Raw genomic sequence first — 24,143 nt, forward strand, 5'->3', positions numbered from 1 at the left:
ACTGGAGGGGAGGTCCAGGTCTGCAACGCCCGTGGACTCATGGCTAGGAGACAGCTTGTTGGGGTGCGGGGGGACCTCTCCTCCCAGGGGAGAGATCTGAGGCTGGCTCGGCCTCTCGGGCGTCCCTGCTACCACCCCGAAACAAAGGAAAGGCCCGGGGCTCGGCGCCGCACTCCTGAACGCGCCCACGGAAGCCGGCCTCGACTTTTACACGAGAGTGCTGTGAGGAGTCGGACCCAAGGCAGATTAGCTTCGTGAAAGGAGGATTTTTATTCCCCGATGACAGATATTATCTGGTCAGTTTCATAGAGGTAAAGCCGGCTATGGTGTTTCAAAGAACCTATCTCAGATTTCAAGTCTGGCAACTTCCTGCTTAGTTCAGAGTTTCCAACTGTTCGCAATCAGAACCACAACCTTAGTGCAATAGTATATTTATTTTTTTTTTACAGTAATTTTGGTTGCCATACAAGAGATTTGAGGATTGGGAGAAAGTGCAAATTACAGGAGGTTTTTTTTTGTTTTGTTTTGTTTTTTAATAAAGTCTAAAAAGAATAAAAGCACAAAAGTAACAGCAACATAGATGATGGGAACGTGTGGTTACACAAACTGTAGTGTGAAACATATTAGTATTTAAAAAACAAAAACAAATCGTTAATGGGAAAATCAGTATCTGTGGCCTACACACAGAAGAAGTCATTGCCAGACCACCTGGGTAATGCCTGCTTGTTCTTTAACTCAGGAAAAAAAAAATAATCACCATTTTATTAACTAAAATACCACAAATAATTCGCTTTGTGATATATAAATTCAGCAAATCAACAGTCACACTGAGTCAATTTTTATATTATATGAATCAACTTAAAATGCGCACAGACGCCCCGCAGAAGGTATCTTGGCAGGTATACATAATTTACATCTCGAGAGATTTTGGTTTCGTATACGCAATATTACAGAACCTAGGTATGTAAATGCAGTTTATTTAAATTACAGTATATAACAAAAGTTGATCTTAAAACCTGGATTATATTAACATGATCGATGTATGAGCAGTTTAACGTGTGTTCCACCATTAAAGCGGGGCCGGGGACAGGGCCTGGTCCACGTCCCGGAGGGGAGAACCGTGAGCGGTGGTCTGAATGAGGGCTTGTTTCTTCCTGTAGCAAAATCATCTCAGTGGTGCTAGAGACCGACTCATCTTGGCAACCGGGGCTGGTCTGGTTGCTCAGTGCAGGGCCTGACGGTCCCGCTACTTTTCTACGCGGGGAAGCGTAGACGTACCGCTCTCTCGGCTCCGAGGCCCCGGGTCGGGGCGCTTTGGCCAGGGGCGCGTGGCTTGGGGCGTCTCTAGGGCAGGAGCGGCTGCTGTGGCCGACCGGCTGCCTACGCTCGGGAGCCCCAAAGCCACCGAGCCTCCTGCCTGCCAGCCCGCCTGGCGCCGAGCACGGAGGTGATGCCAACTGTAGGCAGAGGAAAAGAGCCTGGCGAAGTGGTGTACTTGAAATTTCGCAAAAAAAAAAAAAAAAAATCACCAAATGGAAGACGAATTTCGTGGCGGAACTGCCGCCATTTTTACATTTTCTGAAATAGTGGGCGGTCTCGGCAGGCTGCCTGTGGTGGCTTGGTTTCAAATTTCTCTAGAGCAAGACTCGGTTATCTCACGATGGAAAACTTGAAAGGGCATGAAGTAAAACGAACGCCTTAGTGTCCTAACGATTCCAGCTGGATCGGGCCGAACACGAAGGTTGACCTGCGAAAGGTTTTGGAACAGACAAGGTCCAAAGACTGAGTTCCCAAAGCGGGGGTGTGGTGTGTGTGTGCGCGCGCGTGCGTGTGCGCGCGTGCGTGTGCGTGTGCGTGTGGTGTGTTTTGTTTTTGTTTTTGGAGAAACTGCATTGCAACTGGTAACCACTTTTGAAGAAATAATTGTCTTTCAATGACAAAGTTCTAGCAAACATGGAAAATATAACACAGCTCTGCTGGTTCAGACGCATCCAGATAAAGTCGATGTAAAAAGGTCATACTTGTATAATTATTCCACAGAAATAGTATCATTAAATCACAAAAGTCTTTTTTTCTTTAACTTTCTAGCACTGAGTGGCACAGAGGCTGCCCAGTAGACCAGCCACTTTTTTTTTCTCTTAAAATATTGTGCTTATAAACTATCTGTACACCTATTTAAACTTGCAGTAAAGAAAGAGATTTTAAATCGCTAAATTTTAGTTCATTCTAGGATTGTTCCAGACCTCATCAGACACGTGGTCGTGAGCATAAGGAAAAAAAAAAAAAAGAAAAGAAAAGAAATCATGTTTTATAATTAGAGATGGGCTGGGCTAGTTCTGAAATCATAATAAAAACCCAACGCCTGTCCTTCTTGCCTCCTGCAAATCTGGGGGAATGTGAGGGAAGCCCGACTGGATGTTTCCTGGCCCATGTGCAACCGGTGACCTCCCGTGGCTGTCAGAGATCATCCGAGGAGGCAGGGGCGCCGGGCAAGAGGGGGCAGGCCCCGGCAGCCAGGAGAGAGGCAAGGCTGCGGGCCGGGAGCGCTCCCTGCCTTTGTTTCCGCACACATCTACCGCATCCTGCAGCTCACCTTCAGTTCTCCGCCCCGGGTCCCGTCTGTACTCCCTGCCCACGGGGTCCCCCGAGACCCTGTTGTACTGTTAAGACAAGCTGGTGGGATTCCCGGACTCCCAGAGAAAGGGGGAAGAGCCCCGAAGTACCACCTTCCCTGGCCCCTGAGAGCAGCAGGGCCCTCCTGGCCCGGACGCTCACCCTCCGCTGGCTTCGGAGTGAGGTCGCGGTGGCCCGCCGGCTCCCGCAGAAGACGCCGGCTCCCCGGAGCCAGCGGTGAGGACGACCCGGCGCCTGGTCCCTCACATCGGCGTGGATGCTCACCTGTGCTGACCTTTGCAGAGGGCAACGGGCTTCAACTAAAAGGACTCAGAGAGGCAGGGAAGGCTTTCTCCTCCATCGCGGGCTGCCCTGGCGGAGCTGCCCCGGTCCTGGAGGAGGACGTCTCGGCGGCCAGGCCTCCCTCCTCCTCGGGACGGTGGCTTTGTGTTTCCACTAACTCCAGGTGACATCTGTTTGGCTACCTTGGAATTATGCTAACAGATTTGCAGAAAGAAAGAAAGAAAGCTAAGCAAAGCCGGCCCGGTCCCAATCAAAAAGGCCCACCACTGCCAAGAACCTCACGGCCACGGGACCGCGGAAGCTCACTCGGGAGGGAGAGTGGAGAACGTGACCGGGAGCGACCAGTGCGCTCCTTCGGCTTCAGGAGGGGCACTGGCACGCCCCCGGGAGCATCTCACTGCGAGGACAGGAAAGAGACGGGCGCAAGTGAGCACCCAGCGTCCGCTGGGGGCACGGGGCTGAGGGAAGGCCTTGTGCTGGGCCTGGGTGGTGAGAGCTGCCCGGGAAGCAGAGGAGGGCGGTCACAGGAGGTATCTGGAGCGTCTGCCTACGACAGCAAGGCCCCTGTGCAAAATTGACGTGAGCCTCTTGGACCCAGCAAAAGGAGATCACCTGCATGCTGGGAGGCAGGCTGGGAAATCTCTTTCCGTGATAGAAAAACGCCCTCCCCTGCTGGACGGAGCCACCCAAGGAGCCCGCGTGGAGAGCCGGGTTCTCAAGGCCTCGGCTCAGCCAGCGGCGGACACCCTCGGCATTTCTTTGGGTTCCAGGAGACAAACCCATGGAACGGGGTTGGCGCTCAGACTGCCTGTCCATCAAATGTTCCAGCGTAAGCCCATCTCTACTTATAACGGGAAGTCTGTGAGGGAAGGAGCGGCCGTCCTTATCTGTCCAGCAGCTGTTTCAGGGCCCTCTCTATGTTCATCCGATGCCCGACTCGCGTCACCCCGAGATCTATCAAGTCCTCCTTCTGCAGGTTTGGCAGGTGGCTGCCGTCAATCTCGTTGTCCATGAAGGTCTCTTTGTGTTCCCCCAAGTTCAGACTTTCCAGCCAATCCGCTACGTCTGGTTTAGTCCACAGGTGGACAGGCTTAGTTGTGAAAGGCTTATTTGAGATTGGCTGCTGCAATATGGACGGAGATGGCGATCTGCTGCGACCCGCTGGGTTCAGGCCGAACAGGTCCCCGGCAGGGGACTGGCTTGGAAGGCTGAAGACCTCTGAGAGGGTGGGGGAAGGAGACGCGGCGGCGGACAGAGGGGCGGGCAGGACCTCCTTGCTCAGCTCCGTGGGCGAGACCACGGGGCTTGGGGCGCGCCTCGCCCCTGAGGACTTGCTCTCGTAGGCGGGGGGCCGGCTCTGCAGGGTGATGGGCTGGGAGGTGCCGGGGCGAACCGTGAAGGTCACCGTCGTGCTCCGCGTACCTGAGACGGTGCTCATGACCTCTGGGCTTCTGAAACAGCAACAGAGAAGGTCATCAGGGGCCAGGTCGCCTGGGGGGCGGGGAGGCACCACACCACACCAGAGCGGCCAACGCAGGGGCACTGGCAGCCAGCAGATGGCTTGCCAGGGCAGGGAGAGCAGAGGGGAAGGAACGGGAGGCAGAGAGGCTTCAGAGGCACCACAGCACACCACGCCAGCCTACTCACCTGCGCCCAGCCTGGGCAGCCTGTGCCCGGGGTGAGGGGCAACCGGGGGTCTCGCCCAGGAGGGCAAGATGGCCAGAGGAGGCCTGCCCGGGCGGAACATGCCTGGGGACCGTGCCTCCCGGGAGGGATCCTGGCGGAGGGACCCTCTCTGTAGCTGCCTGGCAGTCCTTGGCTCCACGGCCCTGAGCTTCCGGACGAGGGCAGGGATAGGTCTGCCTCAGGACGGGGAGACCCCTGGCTGCGCAGACACTCAGGGTTGGAGGAAGTCCTCCCAGACCCGGAGGACAGGAGCGCTCTGTCAGGGTGTGTCTTGAGCCAACTCAAGAGGCCCACCTCACAAGAGCCTGCCCAGCGCTGACCTGACTACAGATCGGGGTGCGCTGACGTGTCCCCCTTCCTTAGAGACTCAGCTGCAGGCTGTGCGGTCCTTGCCAAGAGCAGAGGTCTGGAAGGAGCGCTGTACCCTCCCTCGGCAGCCACGGGAGTCCCTGGCACTGTCCTGCCCGTCTGCTCCGGCTAGCAAGTAAAGCCCTTGGAACTGGGGCACAGCCAGCACCCCCCTGGGCCCCACCCCCCGTGGACTGGAGGTGCACCCAGTGCCAGGGAGGCTCGCCTGGTCCCACTCGCCTGCGTGGGGCGGCACTTCCTGAAGTCCCCCTCTGCCTTCGGCCAGGCCTCCTGCGGCTTTCTAGCCAGACCAGGAGGACGGGTACCCTGAGGGCCTGGCTCTCCTCTGCCATTCCCAGTCTGAAGCCATGCGTGCCCTGCGGCCAGAGCCACCACAGGGTGGAAGCAGGCATGTGAGCGTCTTGTCTCCCGGGCACACTCACACGAGCCCGGATGCGCCAGCTCTGGGAGGAACTAGCCTGTCACTGCCCTGCAGATGCCCGCCGCAGACCTGGCTCCGACAGGTGCCTGCGGAGTCTTGGCATCTTCCTGTGTCACCGGGCCCTCTGTCTGGGAGGCGGGCGGGCGGGGAAAGGGCTGTGAAGCCCTCTGCCCTGCTGAGCTGGGACTGCTGGGTGGAGCTGGTCTACCGTGGGCACAGCTGACATTGACCCTGCATTGGCCTTGGAGCCTCTCCTTCAGATCCTGGCTGTGCCAAGCACCGGGGCCCGGAGGGGCGCGCCGCGTGGCTGGCGGCTCTGGCCATCCCTCCCCTGTGCCTCTCGGCGGCACTTCCCCACTCGAAGTCGGCCGCCGTCACCTCAAGTACAGGGCAGTCCAGGCGGAGAAAGAGGAGGGCATCTGACCCGAGGTGCCGCCAGCAGCCCAGTGTCAGAGCTGCCACGAGGGGTCAAGGGTGCGGAACCTCGGGCACTCTCAGGCGGCTCCCCGGAGGGCGATGCCGGCCCGGGAACGCCAGCCATATGGGACTGGCGTGCTGGTCACCTGGGCAGCCGGTCGGAGGGCAGGCTCAGTCAGGACGGAGAGCCTGCAGCCCGGTGGGGCGCTGCAGGTAGAGCGGGGCTGAGGACACCGAGGTTCTAGGGCGGACCTGCGGAGCCCCTCCCTGGTACTCGGGTAAGGCTGCGGCTGCCCAGGGAGCAGGAGTTGGGGGTCTGCCCTCCACAGCGGCGGGATGGCCTCTGCTTAGGGACGCCATTGTTTGCCTGTGGCTGGAACCACTGAGCTAAGGAGTTGAAAGAGGCCCCCTCTCAGGTCCAAGGGGGAGACCTACGAGATGGGAGGAAGGTGGCCTCGCAGGGCGGCGGGGTCATGACCCTGCCGGAGGCCAGGCCTTGTTCGGCCGTGCACGGGAGCGCCGGGTGCCTGGGCCGGGCCCGTGTGTGGTGAGGAAGAGCCCTGCAGACAGCTGTGCCTGTCGGGAGGCAGAGAGGAAGCTCTCCCGGCAGCTGGCGGGGACAGCGGCACACGGGAGCCCGCGAGCATCTCCGCAGACGGCACTTACTTCTGTTCAGCACGACCCTCTTCTGTAAACACCCGTCACGGGAGCAGAGGGAATGACAAACGGTGATTGAGACAGCACTGAAAAAGTAATTAAAACGCAAGCCCAAAGCAGCTTCGGGGAGGGAAGGCTCAGACCCAGGGGAGACCGCTCTCAGCCCAGGGCCTCCGAGTCAGCAGACAGCGGGGCACTCGGGCACCAGGACAGCGGCTGAAGAGCCCAGAGCAGAGCTGCCTGGTTCTACAGCTCCGCCCCTGGCCACGCTTTCCCTCCTGCCGCTCAGGAGGGGCAGATCCACACCCCGAGCGGGAGACACCCCCACCCCGGGCTCACGCCGCTGTACGTCTACACCGGGAGAGGATGCCCAGCGGCGAACCTGTCTGAGCTGCCTGAGGCCTGTGTGTCCCTGCCTGGTCAGCCAGCCGGCAGGCCCACCCCACGCCTTCTCAGTAGCCCGAATCCCTCTCGGTTAAGCACTCTGCCATGATTCACTGGGTCCTCCTGCGTGCACAGATCATTACGTTGCTAAGCAACCACTGGGTTGCAGGCGGAACACACAGGAATCTGTTGGCCTGATTAAGAACAGACACACGCTCGCACACCCCCTCTCTTGGAAGATCACTCTCTCGTCTGCCCTTTTAAATCGAATCCATATAGAAACACGAGAATTAAGAAACAAAAAAACCAAAGCCCAACAGTTCACCGAGAAGCTCAGAGGCGCTGCCATCTGCGCGGACAGAGGGCCGAGGACGCAGCTCCCGGGGCGTGTGTACCCGCGCGTCGGCCCGCGCCTTGGCGGCCAGGACTCCTCAGTGGTCCCAGCCCCTCTGGTCACCCACCGGCTCCGGCTCTGGGAGGGGCCTGCTCTGTGCTCAGTCCTAGGGCCTGGCCCAGAACAGGGGCGCAGTAACTGACTGACGGACCATGGTGGGTGGGGATTGTGCCTGTCTCCCAGGCCAGGAAATGCAGTCACTTGCCCTGGGAGGGGGCTGCCTTGGGATTAGCAGCCACTCCACCAGGGAGCCTGTCTTCCTGCCAGGAGTTCACCCCTCAGCACATGGAGAAGGTGCCTGGCTTGAGGGGAAAAGATCACCCTGGTACGCTTCCGGCCAACAAGCCTCCTTTCTACAGTGGGCTAAGAATGAGAGTCAAGGCCCGTCGGCCTCCAGCCCTGGCCCCCCTTGCGACCTGCGTCTCTGGAAAGCGCGTTAAGGGAGCGTTCCAGGGCGGCCGCCGCTGCTCCCTCCTGGCTCAGGGCGTCCCTGGCTGACAGTACCTTCGCTGTGACTGGTGCCTCGAGACGCCGAAGCCACATGGACACAAGACCGTGAAACGCCACCCAGCCGCCTCAGACGGCTCAGAGAGGTCTATGACCCAGGACCAGTGCCCCAGAGGTAATTCCCAACAACACAAACTGACTTATAAAAATTCTGCTGGGCGCGCGTGGGGGCGCGCGCTTGTAACCCCAGCATTCGGGAGGCTGAGACGGGAGGATCGCGGTTCACAGACAGCCTCAGCTACTGAGGCCCTCTGCGACTTAGTGAGACCCTGTTTCCAAATAAAGAACAAAAAGTAGGGCTGGGGGTGTAGCTCGGAGGTAATGTCCCTGTTCCATCCCCAGTACCATAAAATAGATAAATACATAAATACATAAATAAATACAGTAAAAAGGGCTGGGCGCACAGCTTGGAGGTAGAAAGCTCCTGGGTTCCATCCCAGTTCCGAAAAAAAGAAAAAAACCTAGTGGCATTCTTCCACTGAGTACATCCCCGGCCCTTTCTCAAATTTGATTCCGCAGCAGGGTATTGCTAAATTTCCCATGTGGGCCCGGAACTTGCGATCCTCCTGCCTCAGCCCCCAGGGTGGCTGGGATGACGGCTAAGGCCGCCGTGCCCAGCCCGGCCGCCTTCTGTTGAAATACGGGGCTGGCGGAGAGCTGCGGCACCGGTGAGGGGGGCAGAGGCTGCGTGCGGTGGCGCGGGGGCCTCAGCGTGGCTCTGCCGAGAGCTGGCCGGCCCTCATCCCCCACGCAGTCGGAACCTGCCCGGGGGGCGCCCGGGGCCCGCGTCCCAGGAACGGGTTTTCCCCATCCTGTCCACACCTAGCAAGGTGAAGACCCATCTGATCGCCACGAGGGCCGGCGATCCTGAGGGCACCCAGCACAAGCCGCCGACACGCCCGTGAGCGCACACTCGCTACTCCGCTGCCCCCGCAGCCTGGGCGTGGGGTGCGAAGCTGACCTTTTCCATGGGGGTGGCGATAAAGAACAGATTGGTTTGGCTTTACCGAAGATGCCTGGTATCTGTCAATTGTGCTCAGGCAAGCTGACGCCTGGGTCTCCTGAGTCATGGCCAGGATGGTGGGGCTCAGTGAGTATCAGAAAGGCTGTGCGCTGTCTTTCTGGGTACCTGAGGCATATACCCCTCAAATCTTCCTGCTCACCCCTGAGTACGTGCCCCTTGGCTCAGACCCAGACCCCCGAAGCATAGAGATCTCCTTGTGTTACCACGACCCTGACTCCCTGACCCTGCATCTCTGTGACCTTTTTTTTTTTTTGCGGTACTGGGGATGGAACCCAGGGGCCTCCAAGCTACACCCCCAGCCCCAGCCCTATTTTTTATTTTATTTTATTTTATTTTTTGGTGGTACTGGGGTTCCTGGAAGCCCTTCTACCTCCGGGATACACTCCCAGACTTATTTTTACATTTTTATTTGGAAACAGGGTCTCCTAAGCCAGCGCGTGCGGCTGGCTTTGAACCTGTACGATCCTCCTGTCTCCACCTCCCAAGCGCGGGGATTACAAGCGTGCGCCACCACGCCCGGCTGATTCTTTATTTTGAAACAGGGTCTCAGTGAGTTGCAAAGGGCCCCTCACTAAGTAGCTGAAGCTGGCCTCAAACCGCAATCTTCCTGTCTCAGCCTTCCGAGCGCTGGGATGACGAGCGTGCGCCCCCACGCCCGGCTCCGCCTCTGTGCTTTTCAGGAAGCAAGAGTCCAGTCCTACTAAGCGCTGGTGAGCCTCTGACGTGGGCCATCCTCAGAATCCCACCTGCTCTTTTCCACGGGCCACGCATGGCTGCCCTCCCGCCGGGCCGGGCCCCCTCCACACGGCGAGGGTTCCCTTGGGCCTGGGCCTGCTGCCGCCCCGGGCCTGAGGAGCTCCGACCTGGCTTTCGTAGAGCCGGCCGCGGTGTGTATTCCAGGTGGTTTCTCGGAGTGCCGGCTCCCCTCCGGGGTTTCCAGCGGCTCAGCATCGTTCCTTGGCAACGTTTGCCATGCTTTGGGCTTGTGTGGCATTTATGTCCGTTTCTCCTCCAGAAGTCTGGAGTCCCCCGAGGAGGGCGTGGCCTTGACCAGCGATCAGTCTTGGGCTCAGCCTGGTGCCTGGTGCCTACGGGGTAGTCAGTGACTTCCGTGAGTGACCAGTGGCCACACCTGCAGTTGGAGGGCTCTGTGCCCTCCTCGGGATGGTCCTCTCGTTCTCCCCACCCCAGGATGGGTGGTGGGCTGGGCAGCATGGCGAACTGGCCTTGGACTCAGGAGACCCCAGGCCGGGCTGCGGTGCCAGGTCTGAGGGCCGTCCAGCTGGTGTCCCAGGTCTGCACCGGTCCCCAGCCACAGGAGTGACAAGACATCCGGGCCCCCTGCTCGTGGCCACGCAGCGGCTCAATGATGCGATGCCTACTCACACCCAGAGTCTACAGCGCCGTCCAGCAGGTTGCTGAAGGCCTTTCAAAGTCAACAGCGTGGTATCGGTGAAGGACACTCGCTGGTCATTGGTGACACCTCTGCACACCCACCTCGGTGGGAGGGCCTGGCTGGCACCGCGGGCACCCTCAGGACGCCAGGCTGCTGACGCCGGGCTCTGTGCTGGGGTCCAGCCGCCGTGCCGTCGGAGGGGAGCCCTGGCATCCTGCTGAGGGGAGAACCGGCGGCCTGGGGGACGCCTGACTCCAGCTTCCTTTGATGAGTTACTTTCTTGGTACAATCAGGCCAGGGCACTGGTTGCTAAAGAAAGCCGCCCAGTCGCCTTCCTTTTGACAGCGTATTTGTAGGGAATATGCCTCCAAATCCCCGACTGCAGGCCCCGCTCTGAGAAGCAGGATCCCAGGCTGCTTGGAATGCGATCAGACGCGCCCAGGAGTGAGGACGTAACACTTAGCTGCTGCTCTGCTCCCGAGTCCCAGCCTGAGTTCCAGTAAGACGTGAAAAGAACACTCTCACCCCGGAGTTGTTAAGAAAGAACCTGGGGATGAAAGCGCTCAAAGGGTCAAGTTCAGCCGGAGGTTCCGCCTACTCGGTGAACGGGCAGTGGAGGGCCATCGCTGACGCCGTCCTTTCGCGGTGATGGGACCTCGTTTCTATGGAGACAGAATCCTTGCACCACCGCCCGTCTGTCACTTCAGAAAGCGTGACTGGTTTTCAATTCTCCCTGGAAAAACTCATTTTCTTCTCCCTTGGTAGGCATCCCTCTGTTCAGCTTCCAGCCTTGTCTTGCTCAGGGCTCTTCGTGGCTCCTAACGTCCAGATGTATGTAAGGGTGGCGGGGAGCTTCCCGGGCCGAGAGTGCGCCGGTGGGTGGAGCCCAGGCCCGCCCAAGGCAGCAGGGCACGCGGGCAGCGCGATGCCGCCTCTTCCAAAGGAATGCGGACGCCGGGCCGGAGCGGAGCCCGGCGCCCCAGCCGCCTGGCAGGACAGCCCGGGCTTGTCGGGACGCCTGGTAGCTGCAGCACACCCCCCCGGGGGCCTTGGCTGGCACCATCCCGGTGGGGAGTTGGGTCAGAAAAGCAAGGTCAGAGGTGTTTGTCTAGTTTAGATCCTGAAGCCAGCGACCTCCATCCATCTCAGGCCTCGGGGACATCCCATTTCTCATCCAACCCGAAGCGTGACCCTCACCGACAGCAGGGGAGACTGGACAGGCCCTGGGCACTCAGTGCTGCAAAGGCCTAGTGACCGTGAGCCCTGGGCCCACGGGCACAGGGGAGGCCACGGCCTGACAGCGGCCCGCTGTCTCCGAGGCCTCGGGCTTGCAGCGCGTTAGAGAGCGGGCTCTTCCTTCCATGGTCATCCTGGCTCCAGCCAGGATGGTCTCGTTCCGAGTGAAGCACCCTGGCCCCTCGGCTTCCTGGCCCTGACCTCAGTGTCCTCATCCATGTACCGGCAGGAGCCAGGCCCTCGGCGTCCAGGCGGGACACCGCGCTGGCATCGGCAGGTGCTTCTTAGGAGGCGGCCCAGTGCTCATTGCGAGTGGCGTGGGCCAGGATCAGTGGAGTGGCCAGGAGACTGCTGTTCTTGACCACAAAAACGTTTTGGAGGTGGCCACACACCTGCTCTGAGCCCCCCCCCCACAGTGGCCCTGGCCATTGAATCCAAGGGTATCCTACCGATGGGCTATACCCCCAGCTCTATTTTATTTTAATTTTTTTGCAGTACTGGGGATGGAACCCAGGGGCATTCTACCTCTGAGAGACACCCTCAGCCCTATTTTTTTTATCCTTTATTTTGAAACAGGGTCTCACTGAGTTGCAAAGGGCCTCACTAAATAGCAGAGGCTGGCTTCGAACCTGCACAACCCTCCTGTCTCAGCCTCCCGAATGCTGGGATTACAAGTGTGCCACCACGCCTGGCTGTCTATTTATTTATTTATTTATTTATTTATTTATTTATTTATTTTTGGTGGTACTGGGGTTCCTGGAAACCCTTCTACCTCACTCCCAGACCTATTTTTTATATATAATTTTGGAAACAGGGTCTCTTAAGCCAGTGAGGCTGGCTTCGAACCCGCGTGATCCTCCTGTCTCCACCTCCCAAGCGCGGGGATGACGAGCGTGCGCCCCCACGCCCGGCGATCTATTTTATTTTTTATTCTGAAACAGAGTCTAAGTTCCCAAGGATATCACTAAGTTCCTGGGGCTGGCCTTGAACCTGCGGTCCTCCTGTCCCAACCGCACAAGTCCTGGGATGACTGGTGTGTGCCACCATGCCCAGCTTGCAGCTGGTTTCCTGAAGGACATTGGGGTCCTGCCAGGGCATGGCTTCCCTGAGCCCCTCCCTACCCCAGACACAGGACAGAGTCCACTTTCTGTGTGAAAGCCAGGGCTCATCTGGCCCGAAGGTGACTGGCGGAGCGGGCATCCTGCGCTCACAGGGTGGGCGTGCTCGGGGGCAGGCCACTGCTGGCCTCTACAGGGAATAGTGTCTCTATCTGGAGTCTCCGGCCTGGCTCCTTCCTTCCTGCCCTCGGTGGTAATGGGGGAAGCAAGAGTGTGGAAACCGCGGCTGGTCCTGGCCATGGCTCCCAGGGGCTGTGCACGCGGCCCAGCACTGAGTCGTCCTGAGAAGTGGGCTAATACCCACACCCCTGTGCCCGTAGCCATGAACGCTATCACCCATGTGGGAGTGTCCGCAGAGTGTGAAGCACCCAGACAAGGCCTTCGACGGTGACTTTCCCTGAACCCAGTGACTACGGAGGAGAGGGCTGGGCGGGGATGCGGCTTAGTGGTGGAACGCTCGCCTGGCGCACGCCAGGCCCTGGGTTCCATGCCCAGCACGGGCGGGTGAGGGGAGCTGATACTACCTTACGGGAAGGGGCCGCGTGAGTTGGTTTTTACGGGTTCATTGAGACTTTGGAATATGTGCTGTTTGCTGGGGTGGTGTGCGTGTGTTCATTAGAGTTTCTCAAGAACTTCCCGTATGGAAGAGGAGCCCAGCGGGAGCGTGCTGGGTGCTTGTGGAGTTTCTCTGCACCTGGAGGTGCCACCTGAACGTGTGAATCCTACTGCCAGTGGAGCCAGCACGTGTCTCCAGATGGGGCCAGTCAGTATTCCTCCGAGGGGCGATGGAGCCGTCACGTAATTTATTTACATCCACACCAAAAGGTAACTGGGAAAATTGTGGCTCTTGGCCGCATCTCAAGACCCGACCGCAGTGCAACACCACTGATTAACGGGCTAAGTTGTTAGAATGAGATGTCTTCCTGGCAGGATCTGAAAAAAGACCTCGTTAGCCCAAGTAATGAAACCTGCGATCACACATCAGCGGGGAGGCCGAGCGCCCTGCCGGGGCAGCGGCAAGGTGGGGCTCGTCTCGAGGAAGGAGGAGACCAGAGCCTCAACCACGCGCGGGCCCCGGGGCCGCCCACAGCTACACGGGCGAGGGAGGGTCCTCGGGAGGACTCTGTGCTCCACCTCAGCCCCCAGGGGGGCAGCTGAACCCGCCTGGGGCCGCGAGTGGCCAGCTGGGGACAGAGGACGTGTTGCCTTCACGTTGTGTGTCCGACGTAGGATGTGTTTGACAGAGACGCGTGTTACCCTCTGGATTCACCGGTAGAGCCACGGACTGGTGCCTCCCCGGCCCGCTGGCCGAGGACGGAGAAGAGCTCGCGCGCGCGTGTTCAGATGCCAGCCACGCCGCCCACCCTCTCTCTCAGCCCCGCTAGCATGGCACTGACGGCCAGGGCAGAGCCGAGCGCCCCTCCCGAAGCCCCGGCGGGCTGCTCTGTGTCTTGAGGAGGGAGCACCACCTCCTTCCAGGACCTTGACTCCGCGCCCCTGTCTCCGACACGGCGTTCTCTCCGCTCTTCTCCACATCCGCACGGCGGCTCCCCAGGGGCGCTCCTGGCTGGCGGTGGGCAGAATGTGCTCAAGCTGACGGCCACTTACCTTGGAGCGAGGCTGGCGGACTTGGCTCCCACCGGCGCGTCCAGTCCTTCCCCCGGCTTTGCCGATTTTTCTCGGTTCATCTGCTGAAGGATTGAGTTCAATTCACTAATAACATTTGCCTTTGGGCCTGAGAGAATCGGGCTTTTGACCTCCGGGACGTCGCCCCACAGCTTGGAGGTCCTGGGCTGGATGACCTTCGCCACCCCGGGCTGGACACTGCCCGGCGGGGGCGGGGGTGCGGGCGGGGGGACCACAAAGCTATCCACGTCCTCTTCCAGGAGCGCATCTTGGTAGAGTGCGTTGCTTTTGTGAATGATAGGCTTCATTTTTGGCTTCGGAGGCACCGGGGGCTTGTCGACCACAAACGCTTGCCCGTCTGCATAGACCGTGCAGATGTCCGTGCCCTCCCCGCCCTCGGAAGACAGGGTGGAGATGCTGGACACCGTGGAGAGGGTGCTGGTTGTCTCGAGATGGTGGTCGCTGCTGCTCCGGCTGTCCACCTCCTCGATCCCAGAGTCGGCGACGGCGTCAAAGCTCTCGGGCGGAGGCAGGAACGAGGCGGGCAGACAGTTTGCGAGGCCGACGGGCTTCTTGCTGTCCGCAGAGCTGGCTTGTTGGCTGGAGTTCAACGCAGGGGACGGAGGGGTGTCGCTTTTCTTCGGCCTGGCCAAGTCAGCGAGGGCGGGCACGGAAGCCGCACGGTCGTCGGGAATATCAAAACTATTTGCAAATTCCAGGGGAGGAGGCAATGGCTCGGTAAAAATAAACTCCTCGTCCAAGTCCACGGACGCCAGAGGAGGAGGAGGGATGCGGAATGGCAGGACCGCCGCCTCCTCCACGGAGCCCGCCGCCACAATGGTCCTGCCGGGCGGGGCGGCGGGCTCGGGGGCGGCCGAGATCCGCAAAGCACCTTCGGTGTCGGGAACGCCTTCCGGCGCGGCGGAGGGGGAGCGCTCTGGCTTCTCGCCCGCGTCCTCTCTCTCGTCCTCTTCCTCCAGGGGCCCGCCCGCCTTGGCGGCGTCCACCGTGTGTACCATCAGCAGCCCGGCCGACTTCTGCTGCGCCGTGTCCACGATGTCGATGAGCATGTGCTTTTTGTCCTCGCCTCTCCGGTCCTTGCCCAGGTCGGCCTCGTACTTGTTCTCCGTCTCCTGCCGCCGCAGGGGCCCCCGGGTGTTCTGCCTGGTGATGGGAGGGAGGATGGCCTCCACGCTGGGCCGCATTTTGGTGTCGATGTAGAGAGGTTTGTTGAGGTCAGCCTTGGGGGCCTCCCCCTTGGGCCCCTGCTGGGACTCCTTTATGGCTCGGTCCCTGGCGGAGAGCGCCAGGGCCAGCGGGGAGCTGGGGTCCAGCAGCCGCCCCGTGAGTGGATGGACGTAGTTCTCAGGGCCGGCAGTGTTGCTGCTCTTCGGAGGCGCTGCCGGGCTGCTCTCGGGGCCCTTGGCTTTGGATACGGGGTTCGGGGGCCTCCCGGCCTCGCCCTGAGGACCGGCCTCGCCGCTCACAAAGTGGTTCTCGGGATCCCTCGGCGCCGCCCCCGACGTGGGCGACTCCGGCTGCTCCGCGCCATCCTCGTCGCCGAACCCGCCCTCCTCTGGGAACGCAGAGGGCCGCGTCCGGGGAGCGGGCGGCCCCAGGCCCACGTCCTCGTCCCCCAGGTCTGTGGACAGGAAGGCCGGGGAGTTCCTCCTGGCTTCTAGCCGCTTCTCCCGGTCACGGACGGCCCCGGCGATGGCGGCGGCGAAGGGGCTGCTGACGGTGAGGCTGTCGTCGGGCCGCAGCTGGCCGGGCTCGGCCGCCTGGGGGTCGATCTCCATGCTGCTGCCCTGGCTGCTCTTGCCGCTGCTGCTGGTGGAGGGCTCCTTCACGATGATGGTGGGGATGGGGATGGAGCACGTCTTCTCGGGGCTGTCCTCCACGTTGGACTGCTTCACCAGCATGCCCTTCCGCCTGGCAGGCTTGGCGGGCACGTAGACGGCCTTGCTGGCGATCTTGCCCACCTCCGAGTAGGGGTTCTCGGGCATCTGGCCTCGCTTGCTGCGGAAGGTGGCCTGGGGGGCGGCGTTCCGGCTGTAGAGGTCTTCGGAGTCCAGGGAGTAGCGGTCCAGCTCTCGCCTGTAGAACATCCCCTTCTCCCTCATCATGGTGGCAACGGTGTCGGACCTGGTGGCGGGAGACACCTTCGCAGCGGGGTTCTGGTTAAACGCGGGCTTGATCGTCCCGTAGACCCGTGGAGTCGGGGACTTGGGGCAGTTGTAGGCGGTGGGGGACGGTGGCGGAGGAGACGGGGGCACGGACTGGGGCGGAGGGGGGATGTCCTCGGACGTGTCCGGCATGGACAGGCTTCTGGTGAACTTGAGTATCGGAGGGGCCAGAAATTGTCGCTCTTCCTCTGTTATCCCTAAGAGGAGAAAAGGGCGTCAGTTTTAAGTCACGGCAGCAGCCACGACCCGCTAAAGTTTTTAGGACTGCGCGCCACGCTCCCTCCCGACAGACGCAGACAACACACAGCGGTTACAAAACACAGCACAAGCCAAGATGCCAAGAGGTTAGTTTGTGTGGCCGCTCTAAGCCAGAGAACAGGGAGGAAAGAGGGGCCCTGGGCGTGCCGCGAGCGTGTGCGCTGGGCTGTGCCCCAGGTGTGGGCGGCGTCCTGTGAGGGGCGGCAGGAGCCCAGTGCTGGGCCTGGAGAGGTGCCTGACCTCCTCACGGCTGTCTGTGCACGTGTGTGGGTGTGCCTGGGTAGGTGTGTCCACTCTCGGGATGGTGGGCTGGCTAGACTGGCAAGCATCCGTCTGTGCCCTGTTCTGGTGTGGCCAGGCCCGAGGGCATGGGGCTGTCACCTGTGGCTGCAGGGCCGAGGGCACAGGCGCTCTGGGGTGGCCCCAGCAAGCCCGGCTGGGTCAGCACAGAGGTTCTAGAGTGGGCCTGGCCCAGACCCTTGGAGCAGGGCCGAGGGGTCATCCGGGACCAGCGCGGCCATATTTTGACACTTGACCAATGGGCGTGTGTGTGGATGTTTTAGGTGAGCGAGGCTACAGCTGGGGTCCCACAGGGGTCCCACAGTGGCCACGGGGCGGCCTGGAGTGTTGAGTGGTTGCCGACAGCCTGGACCACAGTCCACAACACGAACACGCAGGCAGAAGCAACGCGCAGCGAGGGTGCCAAGGACCAGGGTCTCGCGCCGGGGCATGCGGGTTTTCCAAAGAGGTGGCGAAATAAATTACTTGAAAAAAAATTCCTAGGACAAACTACAATCATTTATTCCAGCGAAAACTTCCATTTGATAAGGGTATTCCAAATTTAACATACTCCTTGTGGGAGGGTAATTTTGGCGTCATGGAGACCGGTTGCTAAAACCATTCTCACTGGCCATTGGCTACGTGTTGGTTGCAGAAGAGTTACGTTCCCAAGGAGTAATAATTTAAGAATACACCTTATAGAATAAAGTGGGACACATTCAAATTAGGGGTTCCGAACGGGAGGGAGTCACTGACCTGATAGAAAGATTCTGCTGTCTGACAGGAGGAAATCAATGGTTATTAACCAGTAGCAATCCAGAGATAAAACACGGTGTGTGGATAAGCACACCAGGAGCGGGCCAGCTTTACGAGCAGCAGACACCACCACGGTCGCTTATGGCTTCGCTGCTGCCCACGGTCATTCTTAGACTAGGACCAACGTGGCCGCCTCCGGCCTTTTCAGAACACGCAGAACCGCGTCCCCTGGGGTGGGCCGGGCGGCGGCCACACGCTCTCTTTTCTTTACACGGCAGGGGCCTCGGCTTCGAGGAGAGTTTGCACGGTAGAGACGCCAGACTGCGTCCCAGAGGGACGGCCTCAAGGCGCCAGGTTGGCCTCATCCCGTCAAACTTGGGGCGAGCGGGAGGTTGGCGAGGAAGGCAAGCGGTTTTCTACACAGACAGTGCGCTGTTCCATGAGAGATCAAGAGCCTGACCCAGCCACCCGGAGAAGTGCGTACACCCCTTGAGCTCATCCTCTGAAACGGAGACGTGGGCGCTCGGCCGGCCCGCTGCCCTGTGCCCCCACTTCCTCCCGCGCGCGGCCCCCTCCCCCCGCTGGCATTGTTAGACAACCCGGCGAGACTAGACCGTCCGTCCTGCTTTCTGCATCTTTTGGGTAGAAAGGTTTCATTCCCTCTTGATGTTCCAGTGGCCCCTGGTGGGCGGCCGGGTGGGGCGTGGCGAGGGCATGGTGCCCAGGCCGCAGGGGCCAGGGCCAGGACTCCCGAGGGCTCTAGGGCGCCACTGAGAGCCAAGGGGCAGCGTCTTGAGCGGGGGTCACGCTTCTTACCTATTGACTTCTGTCTTTGCATCGTACCTCGAGGGAGGCCCAGGAACGGGCCCTTCGGGCTCCCAGGAACAGTGGGTGTCATCACAGCGATCCCTTGGCGCTCGTACACGGACTGCAAAGAACGGGCAGGTGGGTGAGCCGGCCCGGCCCCCGCTGGTGTCCTGCCGGGCAGCGTGGGGCGCGAGGGGCCTGAGCCGCGTCCCGGGGCTGCCCGGCCGTGGGCTTCGCTCTCCTCCTCCACGAAGGCCGGCAGCGCGCGTGGAGGGGACCAGGGCAGGGGCAGCAGACGCCGTAGCTGAGCACACCGCCCGAGCCTCCCCAGCCTGTTGCGGGAGGCGCTAGCAGCCCTTCTCCTCCCCCAGGGCAGAGGCAAGAGTCCCGCGCCTCCCCCAGCCTCCCTCCCGCAGCCCATTTGGAAGCGCTGCTTTTTGACGCACGCAGCCGGGCGCGGTGGCGCGCGCTTGTCATCCCAGCACTCGGGAGGCTGAGACCGGAGGATCGCGCTGGTTCAGAGCCAGCCGCGCTGGCGTAAGAGACCCTATTTCAAAAATGTAAAAATAGGTCTGGGAGTGTAGCCCGGAGGTAGAAGGGCTTCCAGGAACCCAGTACCACCAAATAAATAAATAAATAATAATAAATAAAAATAAAATTATGTTACATAAAACTCACATATCAAGTTTACGGTGTTTGTGGGTAGTAGTGTAGTATTACCATCAATCAACATAATCGTCATTATTATTATTATTATTATTATTATTATTTTGTGGTACCAGGGATTAAGCCCAGAGACACTCTACCACTGAATTGTACTCTTCCCCACCCATTGTATTTTTTTAGTTCGAAACAGGGTCTTGCCAGGTTACTGAAGGCTGGCCTCAAATCTGTGATCCTCCTTCTTAAGACTCCAGAGTACTGGATTACAGGTATGCGCCACTGCGCCCGGCTGTGTGTTATTGTTTAAAAATTCTAAAGTGAAAGCCGGGCGCAGTGGCTCACGCTTGTAATCCCAGCATTCAGGAGGCCGAGACAGGAGGATCGTGGTTCGAGGACAGCCTCAGCTACTTAGTGAGGCCCTCTGCAACTCAGTGAGACCCTGTTTCAAAATAAAGAATAAAAAATAGGGCAGGGGGTGTCGCTCAGAGGTCGAATGCCCCTGGGTTCCATCCTCAGACCCGAAAAAAAAAAAAAGTCTAAAGAAAACACTGGGCTAAGTACGTGACGCTGACGCCGCGTGTGGACACAGTGAGAGGCAGCTCGGGGCCGGAGGCCTGGCCCCGGCCCAAGACTCGTGGAGGGATGGAGAAGCCCACACCCATCCGTGGCCTGGGCACTGCCCCGAGCCGGCCCTTGATGAGGCAAGCCCAGGCGTGTCCTGGCGGCCCCTGTGCCGAGGCTTGCTGTGGGTGCCCTTGTGCAGGCCGAGGGCAGCCCGGGCAGAGGGGAGCCACGATCCCTGTCTGCGGAGCACTTCCCAGGCCTGTTCTGGCCAGAGCCCCCGGGTCCGCGGCGAAGCCGTGGGAGGATAGCCCTTCGTGCCCAGGGCCGGGCGAGTGGCCGGCGATGCTTGGGTGCTGCACTGGACCGGACACTTGTCCTGCAGCTACCTGGACTTGAACTTGAAGCCCGTCGTGAGGGCCGTGGGTCCCCTTGCGGGTGCGTTTCCCATTTCCCAGGATACTCAGACCCCGCCCCGCTGTCCTGCGGACGCGGCCACTCACGTTCATGTCTGACGCCGTCGGGAAGCACCGGCTGCTGGGCCTCTGCTTGATCGTTGCCACCCTGGACTCCACGGCCACGTTCTCGGCGGTTCGGGAAGGCTTGGGGGCTGGAACTATCTCTTCGGGCTTATCTGCAACACACAGGGGAGGTTGGAGGGGCCTGCGGGAGTCCCCGGCCGGCTCCGCTAGAGGATGGGTGTGCGGGGCGCAGCGGCGCAGCTGCTCACTGCAGGCGGCAGGTCAGGCAGCGCATGCGGGGTGTCCTTGTCCACCCATCCTGGGCGCACGGGGCGCAGACGGCCAAGGCTTTCAGCAGCACAGCCCACCGGGGGCCCAGAGGAGTTTGTTTTTAGCTTAGGAGGAGTCTGTATTTATTTATTAAAAAGAAGAACATGGAAGCCAGGCATGGTGGTACATGCCTGTCATCCCAGTTCTCGGGAGGCCGAGACAGGAGGATCGCAGGTTCCAAGACAGCGTCAGCATAGAGTTAGACCCTTACCACTGTAGCAAGAACTTGTTTCAAAAGTAAAAATAAGGCTGGGGGTGTAGCGTGGAGGTAGAATGCCTCTGGGTTCAATACCCAGTACGCCCCCCAAATAAGATTGAAAAAATAAACCCATGTTTGCTTAAGTTCCCAACCCCCCTTCTTCCAAGCTTTCTTTGGGGTGAGTGGGCCCCCCCAGAGCGCCTCAGCATTCCCACCCAGCCCCTGAAGACGGGTTCCCTCCTACCTATTCCCAAGCCCGTCCCCCTCTCCGGAGACTCAATGCTAAGAGGAAGGGAAGGGGAAGGAGGGCAGCCAGCGCCCGCCCGCCGCCCTCTCCCTACACACCCCGGGCAGCCCAAGGCCAGCCCTGCAGGCGGGCGAGGCCGCCAGCCATTCCACCAGAGAAGGATTTGCATCCTCAGTAAGCGCACGTTTCTGTCGACAGTGTTAACCGATGTTTGGAATTTCAGAAAAGACACTCAGAAATATGATTCTTTTTGTAAATACATTTTTTCCTAGATGCAGAACCCATACGCAAGGCTGGGGATTAAAGAGACATGTTCAGGGAGTCGGGGCAGGGCCGGGGGTCCCTGGTCCTGTGAGCGCCTCCTGCAAGGGAAGCTCCCTTTTCTTTTTTCTTGCAGCACTGGGGATGGAAGCCAGGGGCATTCTTCCTCCAAGATATACCCCCAGCCCTATTTTTTCTTTTTCTTTTTTCTTTTTGGCAGTACTGCAGTTGGAATCCAGGGGCATTCTACCTCTGAGCTATGCCCCTGCCCTATTTTTTATTCTTTATTTCCAAACAGGGTCTCACTGAGTTGCCGAGGGCCTCACTAAGTAGCCGAGGCTGTCTGCGAACCCAGCTCCCCCCCGTCTCAGCCTCCCGAGTGCCGGGAGGACACGCGCGGCTGGGAAGTTCCCATTCATTCTTCCCACTGCGAACGTTTCCCCCTTCTGTTTGAAAAAGAAAATCAAAAGTTAACGTGATCCTTACAAAACGAAAACAGAAAATAAAACTAAACTAAAAAAAGGAAGTTGAAAGCATAATGATTTGTTTTTTGGTTGAAAACTACCACACATGATAGAGCCGTCCCGATGCCCTGGTTTGTTCCTGGGTGCCCGAGGTCAGGCACACGGTCTCTTTCGGGCTGTCAGAACCTAGAGTGGCAGTCTCCTTCCTGGATGCGCTCGGGAGAGGCCCTGCGGAGCCCAGCCGGGCTCCTCGTGAGCCAACGGTGCCCAGGTAAAGCTGCACGGGGCTCCTCTGTGCTGGAGTCTGAGCGGCGCGGTGGGAGATGGCCACCCAGGGCGTTCTGTCTGAGCTCAGGCCTTCCTCTGGGCCTCTGCAGCCCGCTCCTGGGGTTTGGTGGTGCCCCTGACATGTGCACCAGGTAAAGAGGCCACGTCTTTAGGAGGTTTCTCAGGATACCACAGAAGCCGCTCCCAGCGGCGGCTTCTCAAGACCTGGTGGCAAGCCCCAGAGCCACACCACCATTCAGAGTGGTCCCCCACAGGCCGACCAGGAACAGGGTTTCACAGGAAGGGAGAGAGAGAGAGGGAGAGAGAGAGAGAGGGAGAGGGAGAGGAAGAGGAAGAGAGAGGGAGGAGAGAGGAGAGAGGAGAGAGAGAGGAGAGGAGAGAGAGGGGGGAGAGAGAGAAGAGAGAGAGAGGAGAGAGGAGAGAGGAGAGAGGAGAGAGAGAGGAGAGAGGAGAGCGAGGGAGAGAGAGGGAGAGAGAGAGGAGAGAGGAGAGAGGAGAGAGGGAGAGGGAGGGAGGGAGGGAGGGAGGGAGAGAGAGAGAGAGAGAGAGAGAGAGAGAGAGAGAGAGAGATGGGGCTTGCTGGGCCGTGTCACCACCCGCCAACTCTTGACTTCTTGGAGGGTGGCCAGTCCAGCCGGGTGCTCGAGTTTAGGGTCCTCAGAAGACGCTGTAGCCCATATCCTGTCCCCACTGAACTGTGCCAGCTGCGTCCACCTGCCTCCACCTGCCTCCACCTTGCTGGTACGCTTCCCCTTATAGCAGGGGTGGTCTTCCTTTGTGTACTTTGATAGCCGGGACAGAACTGCTTCCGTGCAGTTCACCTGCCAGCTGGGCCTTGACCCCATGCAGGCTTAGGCGTTCTTGGGTGGCCTATTTTGGCGAGCCAGCCAGGACACACGAGCCCAGCATGGTGTGTCTCTGGCAGCCAGCCCTTGCCCTTGGCTGTTGGCTTTGCCTCAGTGAAGGGTGGCTGCTGGTGGCCCAGGGCGTCTTTCTCCATCTCTCCAGCACCAGGTAGCCATGATCCCCCAGAGCAGTGAGCGCTGGGGACGACATCAGAGTCACTCAGAATTGCCAGTTCTTCTCAACAGTGCTGGCTCCCACTGAGGGCGAGGCCTGCGAGCACAGCGGCGGAGCCCGGGAGGCAAGAGGGACCCAGAGGGAGCTGTGGAGCCAGGGGAGGAGTGCCTGGAGCCCACAAAACGTTGGCGGCATTTCAGAAGGAGGGCTTAGAGGTAGCGGCAGCCATCTAACTGCCTTTAATCTATGCCCATGCTGCAAAAAAGTTAAAGGTCCTCTTGGCTGCGTAGTCTTGCCTGGCCGCTGTCCACAGGTGGACTCACCAGGTTGTGGGGTCCAGGGAGCACCTGGCACGTCCCTCCTGGCCTGACCGCTCGGCTGTGTTGTATTCAGAGGCTACAGGTAGCTGCTGAAGGGAACGCCAGTTGTCAGCTTTGAGTACCGTAAGAAGTGGAGGGCCATGGCTCTGGGTACAGGTATGGTGTCGGGAGGCTGCTGGCCAGGACATTCTGGCCAGGGCGCTGTGCCTGGGGTGAGGGACATGGTCGGAACACCTCTCCTGTGGCTAAGAATCTAAGAGTCCATGGGATGTTTGAGGAGTCCCCGTCCCTGGCTGGGCCTGTCCAGAGGCCACGAGTCTGTTCTTTGGGGCCGACAGGGCAGGTGTGGCTGCACTTGCAGCTCTCAAGGTCTGTGCCGGCCAACCTGGAACGGGCAGCCGTCTGTGATCCGAGGCCTCAGGACCCGTGGCAGGCACCCCAACACCTGGAGTGGGTCAGAGGCGTTGCGGTCAATAATCACGGTCCTGACTCTGGTGGGAACTTGAGGTCTTCCAACCCAGTATTCCTTGTAGAGGAAGCCTGGCTGTCGGGGGAATTTCCTACTTCACAGGAAGAAAGTTGAGGGTCTGAGATGCTTCCGGCCATGCGCGGGGGGGGGGGGGAATGGCGTGAGCGAGGTTCACCCAGCCCGGCCTGCCATCCAGACAGGGGTGTCTGGCTGGTGGGCCACGGTGGCAAATTGCGGATCTGGGAATTGCTAGAACTGTGCTCCAGATTCCCCCCGTGCCTGCTGATTGAAGAGCGGGGGTGGGGGGGGCTTAAAGGCAGACACCACCCTCCTCGTCATCCCAGCTCCCGAGAATGCTAATGTACTCATGTCACGACTGTGGCCACCCAGAACGTGGATGTCCTGGTCTCTGTTTGAGCCTCG

General features: G+C 59.8%; 1 protein-coding gene across 2 annotated transcripts in view; it reads right to left on the reverse strand.

Annotated features, from left to right (window-relative positions):
- Nucleotides 1–3,799: 3,799 nt before the first annotated feature.
- Nucleotides 3,800–24,143, reverse strand: part of SHANK2 (SH3 and multiple ankyrin repeat domains 2) — a gene marked incomplete at both ends in the record, with an annotated part of 444,067 nt that continues 423,723 nt past the window's right edge. For both annotated transcript variants that reach the window (XM_080711505.1, XM_080711506.1), the window contains 5 exons: nucleotides 3,800–4,367; nucleotides 14,134–16,534; nucleotides 17,631–17,651; nucleotides 18,447–18,558; nucleotides 20,165–20,349. In XM_080711505.1, the coding sequence (XP_080567631.1) occupies nucleotides 3,800–4,367; nucleotides 14,134–16,534; nucleotides 17,631–17,651; nucleotides 18,447–18,558; nucleotides 20,165–20,349 (3,287 nt within the window). The remainder of the gene's footprint in view (nucleotides 4,368–14,133; nucleotides 16,535–17,630; nucleotides 17,652–18,446; nucleotides 18,559–20,164; nucleotides 20,350–24,143) is intronic.

This window comes from Muscardinus avellanarius, assembly GCF_963383645.1.
Source record: "Muscardinus avellanarius genome assembly, chromosome: 1".
Classification (NCBI taxonomy): Eukaryota; Metazoa; Chordata; class Mammalia; order Rodentia; family Gliridae; genus Muscardinus; species Muscardinus avellanarius.